Genomic DNA, 21,125 nt, shown 5'->3' with positions numbered 1-21,125 from the left:
AAATCACTTTATGTTGGAGTCCAGTGGTTATTTTGGGGGTGTAATGACTTCACGACTTGTCGGATTCCACACGAATACTGGGCTTGTTGACTATAAAAATCAGTTGTCATGCAACCTTAAGTGCGTACAGCACATTGTCTAAATATGTCAAAGATGAATATGAATTATGGCTAAAAACTGGATAGCATTACAAAAAATGTAATTGGTCACTCTATACAATAAGCGTCCACACGTTAACATTTAGTAATTCACAATGTATAATGAACTAACAATTAACAATAATTAGTTTTACAGCATTTATTAATCTTAACTTAGAAATATACAATATAGTACATCAATTAATCTTAATTTTTATTTGTTCATTGTTAGCTCATAATGTATTAACTAATGTTATCATGTACAACTTTTACAAATAAATTTTTTATTGTACATGCAGAAAATTACCATTTTTATTTAATTCTGTAAACGTATTATTCATTGTTAGTGCATGTTAAACAATGTTAACGTATACAACCTAGTGTTACCTGTAAATGTATCTAAATGTACAAAACCGATGTGACCTGAAACATAAATTTCAATGAATGGAGAACACTGAAACTTTTCAGAGGTTTCTGCAATTTATTTTCCATTCCTCTAAACTGAACAGAACTTACAGTTTTGAAAATAAAAAATAACAGCTTTCATTTTCAAAGCAGTTCAGCTTCACACAGTTGGCACTTACAATGGTAACAATAGTGTCTGCGTGTCATTATCTAGACACTCACAAACACACACCCATGCAAACTTTCTCACTCACGCTCTCTAACACACATGCACAGAAGGGAATGTAGTAGGAGAGACAGTGGAATGCAGGACATCTATCATACATTCTCCTTCTGACCTCTCCTACCCGAAATGAACAAAAATACAAAAATAAACACACTCTAAAAAAGTACAACTCATTTACAAAGACCAAAGAATGCAAATAATAAAAAACACAACAACAGGAAAAACAACAATATATCTGTCAAAGTTTTCCCATGTTAAAAACAGGTTGCTTGGTTCAGTTTTGCATCCAGTAGAAGGTTACACTGTGTGTGTTTGTGATGGGACCTAATGCTCAGTAAAGTGCATTTGATGCATCAGCAGACAGGAAGAGAGAAATGAATTTGGGTGCTAATGTGGCTCTGGGCCTTCCTAACACTGACAGATATGATCGAGCTACATGAACTTTACAACCTCCGCTGTAAACATCACACCTAAAAGACATTTAACATTGAAATAACATTTTGTTTCAGTTTATGCAAATGTAAATACATTCATAAATTACATGTGGGGATAGGAGAATCAAGCTGAGAAACAAGAGAAGTCTGAAAACCAATGAATGCAATTCCTCGTATGAAAAAAATATGACAATATAGCCAAAAAATCTGAATTGAAATGACATTACCATGCATGGGTATTTTCCCCCTGAAATTAGAGGCCGAGAGATGGAGTCTCACACATACGCATTTCATTGTCATAAACTGGAATCCTTTTGCTTTCATAAATTCCTGATTGACTCCAGTTCCCATGGTTACACTGCAGTTCTTAGGCCTATGTGTATTGGCCTTTAAAAGACACACCCATCTGACCGAGAAAAAACATAAGCAGTACAAACCAGAGAAAAACAAATGAAGTGACAAAAAGAAAGGGTGCTCCGTTGAGGACACATGCAGAATTGTGTCTCAGAGCATCACAAGACACAGAACAATTTGTAAATTTTTTCATGTTTTGATTTCCCACCCCTCAATAATTCACTTGGATATCATGCAATAGAGACGTGCAAAAAGATAACACCTAAATCCACAAAACACACTTTCATAAATGGCTGTGTTATGAATGCTTAATAACATGTTTATAATGTGTATGCCTACTCCATGCCGACCTACAGAGACAATATGACTTAAAAGCAGTGCGGAAGCCACAGGTCAAACAAATGCACAGGATGCCCCTACTGAGTGTATTAAAACCATATGGATGCATAAAACAATTCTTCTCTTAGTCTATGCAGCTGGGGTAAAACAATACTAACATTGCGCTGTCAACTTTTTTTCCTTCATTGATTATCTTTTCATTTGAACTAAAAGATATTGATTGATTGGCACTTGTTCAATGCTTCTAAATAAGTAATCGATATCTAATGTTTCATCACACACCTACATGTTGAGAAGCTGTGAAGGTCTAGTTTGGCACAGGTTGACTATTATTACTGCATCTATGTAATTAATATTGATACACCTCGTTTATACCCCTGGTCAAAAACAAGCACAATCCTAATCAACAGACCAGACTTTTTTTTTTTTTTCAACTAAAATATTTCTTTATATTTCACTTATCAAATAGCAGCATTTTTTTATTTTTTTCAACTTACAGTAATACAAAAAGTACATGTAAACCTATTCATTCAAAATTTGTAGTAAATCCAAAGGCTCATACAACAGACATAACAAAACACAAAACTTGACAACATGCTACAATATTGCTTCCAATAGTTCTTTACATTTTAAGTCGATCTAAAATAATCAGTGACGTAGATATGGACACAGTACTCGAAAAAGAGCAACTCTAATGCACAAACAAATCGCAAAGCTAATCTTAACCAGGCTTGATTGGCACTTTCATCATCCACATGAGTATAACGAATAAATCACACACTGAAACCAACAGCGCAAGACTGCATTTAGACCACAAACTAGAGGAACTACACCAAAGTACACAAAGAACATGAGACGTGACAGATTCCACGGTTTCATTTTTTTTTTTTTTTAAATGAAGGAAAAATGCAGTAATGATCATAGATAGCTCTCAGAGAGAGAAGAGAGAACACTGAGCTCAAACAATGGCGGCATCATCATTTTAGATTGAGGTGGCTATCTCATCCATATCCTTTTCGCTGTCCCCCCACCCCACCCAGAGTTAAAAAACCTTCCTCTGGGTTGATACATCTCTATAGATTCTCTCAGCATACAGATTGCCTGTTCTAGCTTGTTTAAAGTAATGAATCATTATCAGGCAGAACTTCAATAAGAGCACGAGAATCTAATAATGAGTATTAATGTTGGACTATGTGGTGTATTTTTACAGAGGTATGGTGTTCACGACACAGGGCAGAATACCCTTCGACCCCTGCAGAGAGACACAACCTCCACAATACACACACACAACACATCCGTGGCGACCGGCAGCCTGGAGAGGAAGAAAGCGAGAGGGGATAGGAGCAGAAAAACAGAAAACAGAACTGGTAAAAGAGCAAGACACAAGGGGCTCTAAGATAGAGGGCAGGAAGAAAAAGAGGTAGTCCAAAGACAGAGGGAGGACAAGAGACTAGGAGAGAGTGAGAGAAGGACTTACTCCTAATGTCATGAGTGTATAATCAAAATCTCTAAACACCAAGTTTATTTTCAACTAAATTAAATGTATTTTTCAGAATATAAATGAATCTCCCTTGCCAGTAATCTTATTACCCTCATATTGCTGCACCAACTCTGGTGCTTGTGCTTCTGAAATCAGGTACATAGTTTGATCTCCAAACAAAATAACTAATACTCTAAAAACCTGGTGTCTTTTGGCTGGTACTCAAATACAGTAAATAATTATAGGGAATATATGAACTGTATGGTATGGCACTGCATTTCAAACTTTATTTTAAAACAGCAATCACAAGAGATGAGAAATACTTGCAATTATGCAATGGATATAAATAGGTCACTCTCTCCCCCTCTCTATACTGTATCTCTCTATGTCTCTTCCTTCCTTTTTCTACGTTTCCGCTCCCCCAATACAGAGTAGATTAGAGGGCTTGTAGTTGGAGAGAGATGATGAATGTCTTTTAGAGTGTGTATGTAGGTCAGCAGTAGATTGGGCTGTGCAGTGTTGTTATATATAGAAGTACAGGGTTCAAACGGTGATCTGCTAATTAATGACAGGACTGGGCGCGGCAGGGGAATCTGACACTCGGTGACCTCCAGTTTGGTGAAAGAGCAAGGTAAACTACAGGTAGTCGTTCCTACAGCGGGACCTTGTGGCCCGTGTTCTTGTGCTCGCTCTGTTTCATTGCTTTATTCCGTCATGCTGTGTCTTAACAGATGCACCCTTGATGGTGTGAAATATGTACAGTACATTCCATAGTTGCGATGGCGTCAGGCCGCTGGATTCACAGTGTTGTTCAGAGACGATCGTTCGCTCTGTACAGGAGCTCCTGCTCACTCCCCATGCAAGAGCCAATTGCTGGCAAGACCGAAAATGCTGATAGCAGCGTAACACTTTGATGCAGTGTACAACTGTGGATTAAATTAATGATTAACTATCACCACCTTTCGGTGCACCAAAAAACAACCTGTTGATCGGTGGAAAAGGCGGTGGGAAATAACTCTCCAGCAAAACTTTAGGAGCCGTGTGTCTGACACAATGGCCTGCAGTCTCAATGCTGTTAGACATTTGGTTTCTCAAAGGAAGCAGATATGAGATCAGTTCATCTGCAAGAGTTTGCCTTGCAGTAACACTGCTATACAGAAGAAGGCTGAAGGTTGACAGTCATTACAGTGGTATCCTCCGGCCTTCGAATTTGTTCAAACAGGTCACAAAAGCTGTATGGCATTTTAGCCTCTCATTCACTACCTTAACTGCCCCTCTGTTGCCAGCCTGATGCAAACAGGGATAAACCGCGATGTGAATGAGGCAACATTTGTAATGCACCCAAGACTTTGCTGCACTGCATACAAACTGTAAATCGTTCTCCTTCTCAAACATGAGGTATGACAACCTGAGCTCCATTTGAACGAAACAGGAACAGACATTGCCTGGCTCCTCCAATCAGAGGAAGAGGAAGAGTTAAGAGGTACATCTGTCTAAACAGGTCCAATTATTTTTCAAGTTCAGGATTCTAAGGACTTAAATTCCTTGGTAGTGTGTCCAAACGTTAGCTGTAGATAAAAGTTAGTTAGTCAAACAGACTTTTTTTTTTTTTTTTTTTTTTACAATCGAACTGTTTTGTCTCTCTTCTGGTGTGATCTTTTGAATATCCACTCAATATGCCCTCTAATTCCTCATGAAGACTACAAGAAACACCATAAATCCTAAAATCAGTAGATATGACAACAAAAAAAAATCTCTTCAAAATTTGATCGCATGTGTTTTCTTATAGCACCATAGTGGGATCTTGTTATGAAACTACACTTGCAAGTTTTTTTTGATATACAGATGTGTATAGGTGTGTCTGTGTAATGTGTGTGTGTGTGGTTTACATTCCTGTTCTCTAATGTTGAGTATCTGACCTTTGACATATTCTGTCTGTCTGTGGCTGAAGTTTAGGTATCTACTCTAAACAGCATCTCAGTTTGATCCTCAATTTACATATTAAAAAAACCCAACAATATCAGGAAGTCTTTATACATTCAGGTCAACCTGGAATCACAGGTTTGAGTAAATCTAAAAGAAATTGGTGTGATCATGTGTGAACCAACCATGATGGAGCATAATCATAGAGATCCAGTTATGTAATGCAGATTGAAAGCTTTCAGCAGGTGTCATCAAGTCTCATTTGAAACCAAAAAGGGGCAAATCATGAGTTAGTAAAATGCTTAATAGGTATCTTCTCAGTATCTGACCCAACGAGATAACTGTTTCATTTCAGGCCTACACTATAGTTGTGGAGACTGAATTCACTAATATCAAAACAATAAAATGGTACAATTTCAAACTCAAGTCTCCTTGCTCTGAGTGTGGATCAGGTAATGAACTAAACTGTAAGGAATCTGCAATGGAAGCAAACAGCTGAAAACAGAATAATAAAAACCCCAGCTAAGAGAGAGGAAGTTTTAACTTCTCCTCTGAGTCCCCCAGGGCTCAATACTCAGACCTACACAACTAAACACATCTTTTAAAAATACAGCAGAATTTCAGTCACAAAATATCACATTTCTCCCCAAACAAATTATATCTCCACAGTTCTTTCTGATCCCCCCCCCCCACACACACACATTTTTTGCTCCAACCCATCCCGTTCTTCCTCTCTTTCATTTATCCAGTCATCTATTCATTCTCACTTTTCCTTCACTTCCCATTTTTGTTGTTCCCCTCCCCACTCTGGTCCACCTCTAGCCCACCTTTTGAGGGTTGGTGGCACGGACCCCTTGCTCATATGTAATTCGCTGGCTGATGAGATACTGGGCTGCCTGTGTTGCCGCAGGTGACCCCGTGATGGTCACTTTGCGATTGCGAGTGCCTGGAATGAATTCTCCCTTCTTGGAGATCTGAATTCGTGCCCCTGTCAGCTCCTGATACTCCACCAGAGTCTTGCCGCCCTTTCCCAATATGGCACCGACCAAGTTCTCCGGCACAGCAATCTCAACCACCTCTTTTCCACCTTCTGCCAGCTTCTCTGTGCCAAGCAGAGACGATGCCACCAATGGGGATGAGGGGTTCAGGTACCCATTAGATGCCCCTGTGGCAGCTGCTAGAGAGCCCAGTGAGAATCCCCCTAAGCTAGGTGCTGCAGGGTGACCGCCCCCTCCAGAGGCCTCACTGGCATATGTGGCAAGCAGGTTGGCAGCAGCTGCTGCTGCAGGATTGGCACTAGCTGCAACAGCAGCAAGAACTCCAGACGCAGCGGCCGGGTTGAGGCCTAGCCCCAACATATTGGTGTTGTAGCCATAACTTGCCAAAGTGTTCAGGGCAGACGTAATGGCAAGCAGATCATTACCGGAGAGACTAGACATAGTGGCAGGGAACCCTCCCATGCCTGCAAGGCCCGCCTGGCCAAGCAGCGTTGAGGCCGTAGCTGCCGCCGCAGCATTGGGTAAGACCTCTGTAGAGTTGGCGAAGGGGGAACCGGTAGGGTTAGAGTTGGCCACAGGACCAGTGATGTTAGAGTAACTGATATTGAGACAGCTACTGCTCTGTGGGTCCTCTTGGATCTTCTGAACAATGATCTCCACAGCCTTGCGGTTCTGCTCCGGCTCCCCACTCACCGTCACAACGCGCTCCTGCAGATTGATTCCCTCAGGCTTCTGAGAAAGCTGCACCCAGGCTCCCGACTGCTCCATCACAGCCTTAACTGTAGCCCCACCTTTACCGATGATGAGCCCTGCAGTGCTGTTGGGTACGATCAGTTTGGCCTGTGGAGGAGGGGGAGTGTCACTTTGATTAAGGAACAGAATTACATGCATGAGACTGCACACAGAACCAAAAATAGATCCCTAAACTCAAAAAGCACACATACTGGTTATGTGTGGATGCTTGTTTTCTGTGCTCACTTTTTGAATTCCTGACAATGTTTGTGAATGGCTGCAATTTGTTTGAGGAGCTGCATTTTCAATATGTTACTCTGTATGCTTGTGTGTGTGACTATGTAAGGTCTGGCTCTTAAGTTAGTGCTTATATCAGCCATTTGTTGATCCCTGGTCTTATATTGCAGCTGCTCTCTCTCTCTCTCACTCCCTCTCTCTTTCTCATTCTGCCAGGATCAAGCAGGTAAAAATAACCCACTGCTCTCACACATTGCTGCCCCTATCTACCACTCTTTCCCTGGGGAACAATCACCAGCCTGTCCTGCCCTCTGCCTTCACTGGGCCGGTATATCTGCCAGAAGTTTACAGCGTTGCTGATATTCAAATAGCTGATGTGTCTGTGCTGTTATTCAACAAAAAAACGATAGTACATTACTGGACTAAAATATGGTTCAGGTGAATAACTTGTCTGCACATTTGATTCAGATTTTTACAAATGCATAAAAGTCTAACTAGTAACATAAACTTACAATACTGTGCAAAAGTTTATGCAGTTGTGAAAAATGTTGTATAGTAAGGATGTTTTAAAAATTAACTTTATACAAAGTGCAGTGAAAATTACAAAAATAAATCAACATTTTGTGTGACCGCTTTAAAACAGCATAAATTCTCCTAGGTACACTTGCACACATATTTTCAAGGTTGTTGGCAGTTGGGTTGCTGCAAGCATCTTGGAGAACTTGCCACAGTTCTATGTATTTAGGCTCTTCATGTAATCCAAGACCCAGGCTTTGTGGGGTCATACCATGTTTTGCAGGACTCCTTGTTCTACTTCTAGTTGCAAAGAAATGTTTGGAAATCTAAAATTAATATTTCCTATTGAAACACTAAAGCAGAAGATATAAAATAACATCTTAAGACAAATGTTTTTGTGAAATATCTAATGTGCTTAAGACTTTTGCACAGTACTGCTGCTGTACATGTTGGGGTTTGATGAAAACACGGTGGAGTAGTGGAAAAGTAGCCTTACAAAACTAACCTGTTTAATGCGATCTGGGTTAACAGTAGTCTGTGGTTGGAGAATGCTGACTGGCTCGGTCTTTTGACTGCTCTGAGGCATCTCACGAACTTTTTCAGCGATGAAGTTATGGACTCCATTTAGCGCTTCCACTGTACCCTGAATCAAACAAACACGCTCTGTCGTACCTGAGAAATAAAACATGTACACACATATAAATAATCACATAAGCCACTATAAAAACACATAATATCAGTATGTAAAGAAAAAAAAGTATGTTTAAAGCATACAAGTAAACTAATATTATAAATGATTCTGACTGACCCAGTGTTGTGATTTGATGCTTTAAAATGAAAAAAAAAAAGGAATGGAAACACAAAAATTCTTTGTTCAATATAATATGCAAATAATTCTGCTTAGACATTTACAAACCTTTTGTTGAATGACCATGAAATGTCTTTTTATTTTTCTTAGTACTGCCCTGAAGAAGCTGCATAACAAATATTTAAGTATAATCTACAAGGTACAAAATAATACATTAAATTAACGAAATAATCTTTTTCAAAAGATGTAAATATACTGGGAGTAATCTTTTGAAAAGGGATAATATGGGTTCATTTATCATTTTGTCTTGTGGAATATATGTAAATGTGTGTATGCATCTGTTATGCCAAATAACTTAATCTGGGCAATATTAAACAATCCCTAAATTAAGCGAAATGGTAAACATATTGATGATTCTGTATGTAAATGTACGAGCAGAACTGTATCAGAAAGACTTGTAACACAGGGTAAATGAAATATCTGCATGATTTTATTCATCATGAATCCTTAAAATTCGGAACTTGTCTTCTATAACTTCATCACTCCCACAGGACACACCACACACCACACAAATGTTCAAGGTGGGCACGCGGGCACACACGCACGCACACGCGCACACACACACAACTAATCTCTGCCATCTCATAGCCCTGAAGCAGTCGACCTGTCCAGAATACTGTAGTAACTGTGAGAGAACCCACAGAGCTGTCACTGGCTGGAAGCAGTTTTCCATGGCCAGAGAGATGAAATCGAAAATGTGTTCCTGTTACACAATCCACTGCGTATTGTCGGCCTGAATTCAAGTTAGGATTTGTTCAGTCTTGGGGAGGAAAGAATCATCAATGTCCTAAATATACTATCATGATCATCTTCTAATTTTTTGGAGGGAGAGAGATGTGGGAAGTGGGGGTATGCAGGTTGTTGGTAGTGTGTGTTTGTTTCCGGGCAACAGTGCAGAGAGATGGTTGTGCGTATGTGACATACAATACTTGACCAAGCGTTTGTTCCTCAGCTGTGCTCCTCTGCTTTTTTACCACCAGATTGAGTATCACACATCTGCTCCACAAACACTTGTTCTTATCTAAAGCACAGCACACACAGCAGAGTGTGTGGGCCAGGTTTTTCTTGCATTGTGGGGGAACACACAAGAATAGTAAAACCTCACTTACAGTGTGGGGACCAGCCAACAGTCTCCTTGAGGAAAAACATTGTAATCATACTAAATAATGTCTGAATTCAATTATAAAAAAATTTGAAAGGTTTGTGTGAGGGTTAAAGAACGTTTAGGTGTAAGGGCAAGGGACAGAAAATATCATAAGCTCAGTATAAAAACAATAGATAACACTTCACAATAAGTTTGTTAACATTAGTTAATGAAGTAGGTATTATGAACAAACAATGAACAATATATCTTTTTACAGCTTTTATTAATATTGAATTAAAGTTAGTTAATAAAAATACAATTGTTCATTGTTAGTTCATAGTTCATGAACTAACGTTAATAGATACAACTTTTGATTTTAAACATGTAGTAGTATACAGGCATGTTGAAAATAACATTAACCAAGATTAACACATGCTGTAAAAGTATTGTTCATTGTTGGTTGATGTTAAACTATGTTAACAAATGGAACCTTATTGTGAAGTGTTACCATACAATAGAAGTCAAATGTGTGTGTGCCACCAGCTCTATGAAGCATGCTTCAATAAAGCACATAGAATTTCAGTCCTTCTCTTGCTTGTAGGAGGTGTGGTTTGCGATAAGTGTCTGAAGTTATAGGAGTTTTAAGAAAAGACTGAATTGTAATGTACATGCGCGAGTGTGACATGCTTCAGTATGTGTGTGGTAAAGGATATACTGGCTGGAGTAAAACTGCTCAGCTGTAGGTGAATTATTTTTAAAGCTCTCTTGTGCACCAGAGACAGTTTAAATGTTTCCTTTTCAGTGTCTCATAAGACAAATGAGGTCTGAAAGGGAAGCTGCTATTATATCAGAGAAAAGAACGATTGAGGATGTGCTGGTGTATGTGCCAGAGCAGCACTGTGTTATTGTGCTGTATAATACATTGTGTTGTACTGTGATGTTGTGCTGTTAATATAAACACACTGAATAGAAATAAGTAGAAGTACAATGTGTTAAATTAGTTGTTCCATTGGGTGGAAAGGGGAATTTGCAAAGAAAACAATTAAGGAAAAGGAGAGCGAGAATGTGTGTGTTAGTTGAAGGGTGAATGTCAGAACAGGTGGTCTCGAGACAGCTAAAGCTGTAAAGTGTGTGTGTGTTTAATGAATGAAAACTTAGCTATTCACAGACAAAATATGTTCACAATAGTAAGATGTACACTTCAAAGCTGCGAAACACACACACACACACACACACACACACACACACACACACACACACACACACTCTCTCTCTCTCGCTTTCTCACATATTTCCCCCCATATGGGCACATTTTACATTATCATTCTCTGCAGGTTTATTTTTTTCAGGCTACAATATCAAGCAGCTTTTTAATGACATACTTGGTGTAAACGATACTATAGTAAATGACAAAAACAGACCAACACCTGTAAGCAGATATATACGCACTAATCTACCATGGATGAGCTCTGAGCCGACTGTCAGACCTACTGCATAATATTCTGAGCATTTACAAACTTGTTGCTCTTTAAACACTTTCATCTCAAAAAGATTCTAGAAAATTCAGTATGCAAAAATCTGCTTATGTAGAAAATCAATGTCTGTCAGTAAAGGTAAAGATTGTTTATACAATAAAATAGCACATTCAAAACTCTTTAATCCTTGCATTGCAAAAACTCCTTCCCTCTTAAAAATAAAGGTTCCAATTACAATTTAAAAAGGTCTCACAGCCTGATGCCATAAGAGAACCTGTTATTTATATTTTCAAAATAATTTTTATTCTCTACATGTAAAGATAAAACCCTATAAAACATAACATTAAATCAATTAAAATGACTATGAATATTTCAGTACATATTTATATGATAAAAAAAGTGAGTGTAATCATATTAATGACAACGATAAATCCAGTTTAATATGATAAACTGAATTCTGGTTTGGTGTTGATGAAGAAGTACTTGAGCCTTTTTGACTGGGGGTACATAAGACAAAAAAAGGTTTGGAGACACTGCTCTAAAAACAAAACAAACAAAAAAACAACAAAAAAAGAAATGATATGGGATGATCTAAGGAACCATGTAACATCAAGAATGTTTTCCCACTACCAATATATCTAATTTAAGAACCCTATCCATTGAAAAATAGTTTTTGATAAGAAAGGGGAAACCTTTTTTTCAAGTTTAGTCCTTATTAACTGTGACATCTGTTCAACAATAAACAAAATTATTTAACTGTAAGGATTTATAACATAGATCTAATAACATTAAGTATAAATAGATGAGATATAAAGGAGTGGTTTATGTATAATAAACAAATAAGTAAGTTCTGAAATGATGTCCATCATCATTAAAGCCAGACATAATCAACCAAAGATGGGCATTTATATGCACGATACCTGGGTAGAAGTCTTTAGATTTGGACAGTTTGATGGTGGCTCCAGTCTCTTTCTGAAGCTGGACAATGGTCTGTCCCCCTTTACCTATGATCGAACCAGCAGCATAGCTGGGAATCAACACCTTCAGGAAATATTCACCCTCCTCTGCACACACAGAAAACAAAAAAGAATTAGAGATAAAAGCATCTTTACAGTGAATGTTTTTGACTGAACATCTCTGACACAAATTTCACCTGAAATTTATTTATACTTGTTTGGAAATTACCAATCAGAACTCACAAGCAAAAAACTTCTCAGACACACATCCTCCATAATGTAGTAGTAATAATATTATAGTACTAACTACTTAATAACTACTACATAATTAATATACTATTATTATTAATAATCATAATAATAAATAATTAGTATTAGTATTACTATATGCATAGTAGATAGTACTAAATATCAAAGTATTTTTTTATATTGTTAGTGATGTGCATTTTGAAGTCATTTTGTTGATTTCAGACAGGAATTTTGGGATGTCTAACACAGTTCTGCAGTAAGATTATATAACAGTTTGCAAACCGTATGAAGTCAACCAGAGGCTACTTGAACAAAGAATTATTATACCTCAATACAGGTCCTTTTGAAACAATAAACAAACTAAACATGAGAGGGTACTGTCTGATTCTTTTCTTCACTTTCTCTCTTTTCACATTTCTTTCTCTCTCCCTGATGAGTTCCTTCAGATTGTGCCTCTGTCCCACTTTTTCCCATGCAGAGCTAAAGTGACCTGCTTTGGGTTGGTAGAGGTCTAAATTTAACCAAACTATCTTTGCGTTTTGTGGCCTACACTATATTCCTCGCCATCTCACTCTCTCTCTCTAACACACACATGGTCAGCTGACTGACAAACTGCTCAGATCCTCAGCATCGTGGTACAGTATCAAAGACAGAAGTTTGAGGATTAAGTAGTGGGTGGGACGGGTGGTGTGTGCGTGTAGGCAGTTTGTAGTGCTTCACAATATTGAGGCCATGGGCTTGTGGGTAATTGCCTGGAAGGCGGTTCAGGCAGGAGCATATGGATGCTAAATCCTCAGATTATTCCTGCAGAACCCAGCCAACAGCACACTAGTCAGTCACAGGTTCCCGGAGGGGACTAGGTTTCCCTCTCCCACAGCAATATTAGACATCTCAAACAAAACATATGGCCCAGAGTGCATTACTAGGCCAAGGGATGTTCATAACAGAGATTTCAATATTGAGTACTATTGTCAACAAACAAAACCTTTGGCGCTAAACATTAAAACAACTTCCATCATAACCTGATGCTCAAGCCATGTTGGACATCTGATACAGCCCACTAAAACATTGTGTTGGCACAACTCAAACAAACCTTTTAAATGTGTTTGCAGTAAATATGGTATTTTAGATGCTTTCAAGTGCATTAGTGTGTTGTGTAAACATATGTGTACCAAAGGGAAACAGTGTAAAAGTATTATATCAGTGTCTTTTGGAGACTGTAGAAAATCAGACAGATAAGATGTTTTAAGACATTTTGCAGACTCAAATACCCCCAATATCCAGCAGCTGACCCTGTACCACTGCAGAGGAAGAAGAGAGAGGAGAAGGAGAGACACTAGACAGAAGAGAACACGAACTGCAGGATGTAAGCAGGATAAGAGCAAGCACGCTACTAATAAACAAAAGAAGCCAATCATTTAAAAAACGTGATGGAAGAGTAAAGGGAAGAAGCTGAAAAATAAAAATGGCATGAAAAAGATTTGTCTGGAATGAAGAAAAGAATATTATACCAGAAAAGAAAGATTATTTCAGAGAGTGGTAGAAGAATACAGCAGCTAGAAGCAGAGAGGACAGATGAGGAGAAGAGGAGAGGGGAGGGGTGGCAGATAGAAGGTGAAAATATTATGGTCTCTAAGCAACTCTGATTGACTCTCCTATGGGAACGCTTGATACATTCCAAATCACACTGAAGTCCGCTACATAGCACAGAGCTGAACACCACTTTTACCTGTACAATATTGCTGCTGTGAGTCATTTGATGAGGAACAATTGTGTGGTTCTTTCAGAAACACAACACACTCTCACTGGAAGGCAAGTCTGGTCAACATTGTAAGAAATCCCATTAATACCATAAAATCAGAGGATCTGGGAAATCCAAAGACATATTTTGTTCAGCTCAAGCATATATAATCAAGCCAAGAGTGGGAGGGTCAGTTAGTAGATGGAACCAGGATCAAAGCAAACATTAGCTTCAGTTGTAATGCATAATCAGGTCAAACAGAAAGACAAAAAAGACAGAAGAAAAACAAAGACAGAAAGAAAGAAAGCTTACACGCAGTACAAATCCCTAAATACGCAGCTGAATGTGCAATGCACTGTTAGAAAGATACTTGAGCAGAATTTAAATGGAAAAGACAATTCGAGAAAAACACAGAGGTACCCAATCACTCACATTTCCACACAATTCTATGGAAATGCATTACACTGTGTAAAAGGCCAAATAAAAATTGTATAGATGTATATAGATCTAAAAGCTGTTATCTGCAGCACTGCTATTCTTTTGTTCATCCCTCTCTTTTCTCTTCTCTTCTCTTTCTCCCTCTCTCTCTGTCTGACTGGCTCTGCTCTGTGCTCAGTCACTCCTAAAAAAAATTATTTGTTAAATGAATAAGTGCAAATGTCATAGGGTGAGAGATTTATTATTCTCTGCACTGGGACTGACCTCATGTTTCTTGATTACACACACACACAACGTCCAACAAATGCTTAATCTCATAAAGACTTCACACACTCATATACAAATGCTCAACACGCAAGGGAACGATAACCACCAGCTCTCTCCACAGGGCCCTTGAGAGGGGGTAGTGAACAAGATGAGGATCTGAACGAAACCGCGCAGAGAGGTTCAATCTGTACCTGTCCTCTGCAGCCCTCCAGGTGCGCAGTGGAATACACATTACATCATTGCCCGACTTACCCGACTCAATGCTCTCTGCCACACACGATTGACAGGTAATGATAGGATTCCAATCCACAATGCTCTCTGCAGCCATGATTCACACACATACACAGCTGGGCAGATCCCGATCTTATCAATGACTGGTCTGTTAAAGGGGACGGTGCAAGTGTGAATGGAATGAATGCAGACACTGTTACAGGGACGATTTAATGAGGGAAGTTTGCAGTGATCGGAGGAAGAGGACAGGACACATTATACACACGCTCAGGAATCCATGATGGAGTTTTTTGAAGAGTGCAGCCAGAGGGATAAGGAGCAAGCGAGTTCATAAGACATGGAAACAAAAGAGAAAACGAAAGGGCAATCAGGGCTCTCATAATCAATGAAGTATGCCTAACCAGCACACCCACGACATTTCTTGTCAAATGCAGGAACTGAATCACTGATTCTCACCGTATATGCTAGCAGCCGATTTACAGATTGGTGACGGCATGGGACTGTTTGACCTTGGCCATCGAGGAGCGAAAACTTCACTCTCTCCATCATGGCTGGCCATCAATAGCCTCACAATGGTTTCCACAACGACATTTTGAAGGCAAAAAGAGCCAATGGGAAAGGGCTGCTGTCTGTTACCTGTTGTTAGAAGGGACACCTTAGCACATTCTTATGCAGTTCTGATTTCAGAGCAGCGCTTTGGGAGCGCTGCTCTCCCTGCTTGCGGCAATGATGTAAGAAACACTGGTGTAACAGGTTTTCAACAGTGAGAGTCTGAGTAAATAATACAATCTGTTGCTGATGTTTGCCAGCGAGCCGTACTTACACAGCCGCTAACGCTCACAGACGCTCTCAGACTCAAACCTATGATTACACGTACACCATATACTGTGTGAAGAGAGTGTCATGCAAACACACAGAGGGAGTGGGTCAAGAGAGATTGCATTGTTAAACCCCCACACCCCCAAGAAACACACACACTCTGCATGTGAAAAGGAGGGCCTGTCCTAGGCACACTGCAAGGACAACCAAGCCTCTCCTTCCCAGAGAATGAATGAAGATATACCAGCAGAGGACAGGGCAGAAAGGGCGAAAGAATAGAGAGTGAAAAGAAAAATGGTCAACTCGTCTGCACACACCTCTCTTACATTCAACAAGTCAACAATAGGGGACAGAATCTCTTACCCATTCTGCTGTACTGTACTGGAGGTGGTGTTCAGATATCCATGGACACTTAGAGGCTGTACCAGTGAGCGATACCCGACTGCAGGCTGATCATAGGAGCTCTGCTGCCGTCAAGGAATGTGGCCAGTCAACCTTTTTCCCCAGGTTCGTATCCGAGAGGGGGACAACGTCAGCGCATCCTCCCCTCCATACCCGCAGTCAGCCCCCGTCTCTCTCTCTTTCTCTCTTTTTCCTCTCTCTCTCTCTCTGATTGTGTGTGATGGTAATGCAATTGCTGTGTGTGTATGTGTGTGAGTATGTGTATGAAAGTGCGTGTGTGCGTGTGTGTGTGTGTGTGTGTGTGTTTGAAGCGAAGAGGCTTGTATTGTTCAGGCAGAGGCAGACTGAAGGGGGGAATCTTCCTACTGCATCACCCTCTGCTTTCCTTCTCATCCATATTCAGAGAGAGCTCCAGCACTGTGCTGCATTCTACAGAGAGGCACCTAGCGTGTCCAATCACCCCACACCCCTCCCCAGCGTCACACACACACACACATATACACACCAAGGCTTTCTTCCTCTTTGCCCCTTTGACGCAGCACTATAAAAGACGTAGCACCTTGCTCACGTTTAGGTGAAATATGAAAAGGTAGGATGGAGGGAGGCTGTGGAGAGCCAACAAAAGAGAAAGAGTGAGAGAAAGTGCAAGGGAGTGACCTTGCGTGAGCGGAGAGGAGGTATAGAGCAAAAACTGGGAGGCGTTGGACTCCTTGGATGGCCATGTTGGAAACACAGCGAGAGAGAGAGAGAGAGAGAGAGAGAGAGAGAGAGAGAGATTTGAAAATGGCAGAAAGGATCTGCCGCAGAGCGCCAAGGGGCCGGCCAACTAAATTACTGCCTATAAATCCTACGACTCTATACCCAACGCGGGTGTGCGACTGCGCTTGGTGGGGGAGGGTGTATAAGCGTGGTCCCAGTTGTCATACTTCATTTGCATAGTAGCTTTTTTCAGCTGAGGTTGATAAATTCTCTACATATCCATAGAGGTATATTGATGCGCTCTGCTGGGTGTCTCAAATGCAGCATGCAGAGAGTAGAGATGCTACTTTACTTAGAAAAACCAATCACGTTCAACACATCCACTGGACATTCTAGAATACATGCACCCTCTCCCTCTCTCTTTCTAGCCCCTCCTCTCCCCACCACCTGCCCAATTCACAGTCAACTCACGTCACCGCACACTGCAAGGGCACCTGTGTCCTTCTCTCCCTCTTTTGCTCCCTCTCTCTCACACCTTTTGATCTAATACTAATTCACACAAAAACACACCAACATAAATAGCTCTGCCAAAACCTCCATTAGCAACATTAACATATCATTTCAATTGCATCTGGTAAGAGGCCACACACACACACACACAAAGTAACTGCGTGTACACTGGCAAAATTAGCATCAGCAATCAATGGCTGTTTACTAAAGGGGGCATAAAGAGGGATCTCACTCAGTTACCATCCTGCTCTTCACTTTCATCAGGTCAAAGGTCTTGCAGGGGGAAGGGAGTGTTCATTGACATGATTGTTTTAATTAACAAAGCCAGTAAGGTGGATAGATAGAATGAATGATGGGCCGAACTGCCAATGAACAAAGAGACTGTGCAAATAAAAGACGAATCTGTAAAATGTCTCCACAAAAACTTACATACATGATTTATATTAATACACCTAAGACTACATTCCCACTACACAATCTAGGTATAGTTACATATTATAATCTTTTCTTTTTTTTTTTTTACTACTGTGCTGTATTGCACTGATAATCTACTGATGTGTTAAAGGATTTGCAAACTGTTATACACTCAAAAATATAAAAACTAGTTTTATAAATGTACACATTTCAATTTCATAACAAAATTTCATCAAATTGAATTGTGAAAAGGTTAACATTGAAGATTGAAATGGGTTGAAATCTTACTACAGTTATAATATATCCCAAATATCCTTTGGTCTACACATGACTATAAAAATGCACTAACACCAATAATTACTAACAACAAAAGGAAATAAGTGACATTTAAATCATGTATATTTGTATTGTAAATTATTAGTAGCATTATGAATATTGTAGTATGATATTATCCTTTTAATAATAATAACAATGGGTCATAAAATCATAGTAATTAAAGTACTACGTAATTAATGATAAAAAAGTTTAATTGTACAATTGCCTTTAAATTATGTAGCCTACATTTTGTCGCTAGAGCAAAGTTAAAAATATTTAACTTAAATCAGTATTAATTATACATATAATGAGCAGTAGCATGATAATAAAATGTGTTACTTGCTTTAGTTAATAACACCGTTTATCTAGCTAATTTTCTTCATACAAATCAACTCACAAACCTTCAACACAACGCTCGACTCACCTCATTGGAGGTCAAACTCTCAGCATTGAAAAACACCCGCCTCTCTCTCTCGTGTGTGTGTGTGTGTGTGTGTGTGTGTGTGTGTGTGTGTGTGTGTGTGTGTGTGTTTGTTTTGTGTTTTCCTATTCACTCTGGCTGAGCATGGAAGGGTGATGTCGGGTCCAAACTCTCGATGGACAGCTGCACTGAGTCTCCACAGCAGCAGCTGCCCCACGGATCACGCTCAACTAAAGCAAAACTCACATGTACACACGACTTAACGAAAACCTTTTTATTTTTCCTCCAATCCAAAACTTATACAGGTCTTCAAAAATGAACTGAAAACTTGAGTTTATTTCACAGTCAGAAAAATAAAAACAATGACAATTGTTAGGTAAAGTCTTACACCCTTCAACCCTCCGCAGCTGCCACTGTGGGAAAGTCTTGGAAAGGCGATGAACATTTCAGATATGCACGCAAGCACAGATTGAAGGAACTGCTCCTGGACATACACAACTTTGCGTGTTTCTCCCGTTACCTTTTCAGTTATTATTTAAAGAGCAATGACTCACACCATCATGCAGAAATAAAATGGAATAAGAATATATCTAACAGACTATTAACCTGCCAAAAACACCCTAAACCTCTTTTTGACTTACAAGCGTAAAGGTAAGGACGTCTGACAATGTTTAGTAGTACTGTATTGTCCTCAAGTGACTTGTAATATATCAGCAACAAATAATGTCAACCTTTCAAAAATCAAAATAGTCCCCAGTTCACTTTGGGATATGTATTAAGATGCTCCACATGGTAAGGAATGAAATCTTTTGTTTCTGCATGTGAATAGGGATTGAACTAAAGCAGCATGTGCGCTTTCTCCCTTTCATTCATTTTTTGCTCAGTTTAGCTCAACTCCCAGAGGAGAGACCACCACCACACTGAACATCACCCCACCGGGTCAGTCCCGAACACCAAGGGCTAGTCAGGTTTATATTAATATAAATATATATTTTAATGAATCAAATTAATTAATTATTTTGCCTAAACGCAAACGATCACAGTCAATGCAGTCTTATTTCCACGTCTTTTAAACGGTATTGCTATGCGAACCGCGGTCTAAAGTCAAAAATCTATGGATTATTTGCAGTCTTACCTATTTCAAAAGTTTTAGTAGTTATTTTCCTATGCAATTCTAAACCTAGACTAGGCTACACTTAAGCTGACTGGAGTGGCTCGTTTGACAGACTTATTTACAGCAGCAGGCCCGAGAACTGTCGAGCTTACCTCCGGTGTTGGAGCGCTTGGTGCTGCTCGCTTCGGTCGGTGTTTCCAGTTGTCTCTTTCTAGAATCGGAGGGGTCCGAGTCCATTTGTGGTGACTGTGAGAGGTGCCGAGGAGTGGAGAAGATCCCGTTCTGCTGAACTACCCCGCCAGCCATCATTTTGTCACCGGCTGGAGTTATTTACGCCACAAAACCGCAACGAAAACCACTTTCAAACAGCGTTTCCTCTTCGAGCCGTCCGTATGTTTCTTGGAGCTTTAAATGTTATAAAAATGCCATGCTGCAAGTGTCCGTTTCTGCCTCGCTGTCCACTATTGCTATTTAAAGCTCCAAATAGAAAAATCCATTCAGATCAGTCAAGTCAATTCATTAGCGCGCACTCGAGACTTGAGATGTCTCTCTGTGTATTCAGCGAACCCCCTCTTCCTCACACACTCACGCGCAGCGCCCTCTCCAAAAACATTGTCGAAATCGTTGTCTCGCGCTGGCCAACTACGAAAACATAAACAAACCGAGATTAACGCGCAGAACAAGAAAGAGTTGAAGCGTGATTGTTTCTTTTGCCTCGTTACAGTTTCATGTGGAAGTTTTTGGACGGGATGTGAAGCGGATATCGCTGTCAGTCCGTTTGTTTTGGAGTGTAAAACTGGAGATTTTGTTTCAAAGACGCGAGTCTTGGTCAGCGCGCGTCTGCTGTTCTGGGTGATGGAGCTCTCGCGCAGCATCCCTGGACCAATTGTGAGCCAGAGCGCCAGAGACCTCCTGACGTCACGAGCCAAATAGTCTCTGGAAAAACTTCAAAGAGTTTTTCCAGAGACTATTTATTTTGTTTTTTCATCGAAGAAGGGAACTAACTTTGGGACTGGCTAGTGTGTAACAACTAGATTTTTAACAAAACTATCAAATTCTAAATGTGAAAGGAGGAATAATTAAGTGATAGTCTTTTAACCGTCTCCTTTCTAAATTAAATTACCAACCACATTTGTTAGCTAGCACAATTCTGTGATATTAAAACAAATAAAAAAGATTTTGACAAATCTGAAAAAGCAATGACTGAAAACATAATAGTGTCCCAATAATAATAACAACAGTACCCCAACAACCAAAATAAGAAAGGAGTTAAACTGATATTCCCCACATGTGACTAACTAAACAGCAGTCTTTCTACTTAAATGAAGAAAACTGGATTTC

The 21,125-nt window shown here is 39.7% G+C and overlaps 1 protein-coding gene across 3 annotated transcripts; it reads right to left on the bottom strand.

The window, feature by feature from the left end:
• Nucleotides 1-6,019: 6,019 nt before the first annotated feature.
• Nucleotides 6,020-20,102, bottom strand: LOC127640565 (RNA-binding protein Nova-1-like). Of its 3 annotated transcripts, none has more exons than XM_052123197.1 (4): nt 19,937-20,102; nt 12,129-12,272; nt 8,287-8,453; nt 6,020-7,136 (listed from the first exon to the last, which is right to left on the bottom strand). In XM_052123197.1, exons 1-4 carry the CDS (start codon nt 20,091-20,093, stop codon nt 6,117-6,119), a joined length of 1,488 nt encoding a protein of 495 aa, XP_051979157.1. In that variant the 5' UTR covers nt 20,094-20,102; the 3' UTR covers nt 6,020-6,116. The 3 variants fall into 3 exon arrangements, with proteins under 3 accessions (XP_051979157.1, XP_051979170.1, XP_051979164.1); XM_052123210.1 differs by lacking the exon at nt 19,937-20,102 and adding an exon at nt 16,273-16,687; XM_052123204.1 differs by lacking the exon at nt 19,937-20,102 and adding an exon at nt 15,112-15,211.
• Between the last annotated feature and the right edge of the window lie 1,023 nt (nt 20,103-21,125).

The sequence above is a fragment of the Xyrauchen texanus genome, chromosome 4, assembly GCF_025860055.1.
Source record: "Xyrauchen texanus isolate HMW12.3.18 chromosome 4, RBS_HiC_50CHRs, whole genome shotgun sequence".
Lineage (NCBI taxonomy): Eukaryota > Metazoa > Chordata > Actinopteri > Cypriniformes > Catostomidae > Xyrauchen > Xyrauchen texanus.
Note: the sequence above shows the minus strand (reverse complement) of the source record. Positions and strands in the feature narration are given on the sequence as shown.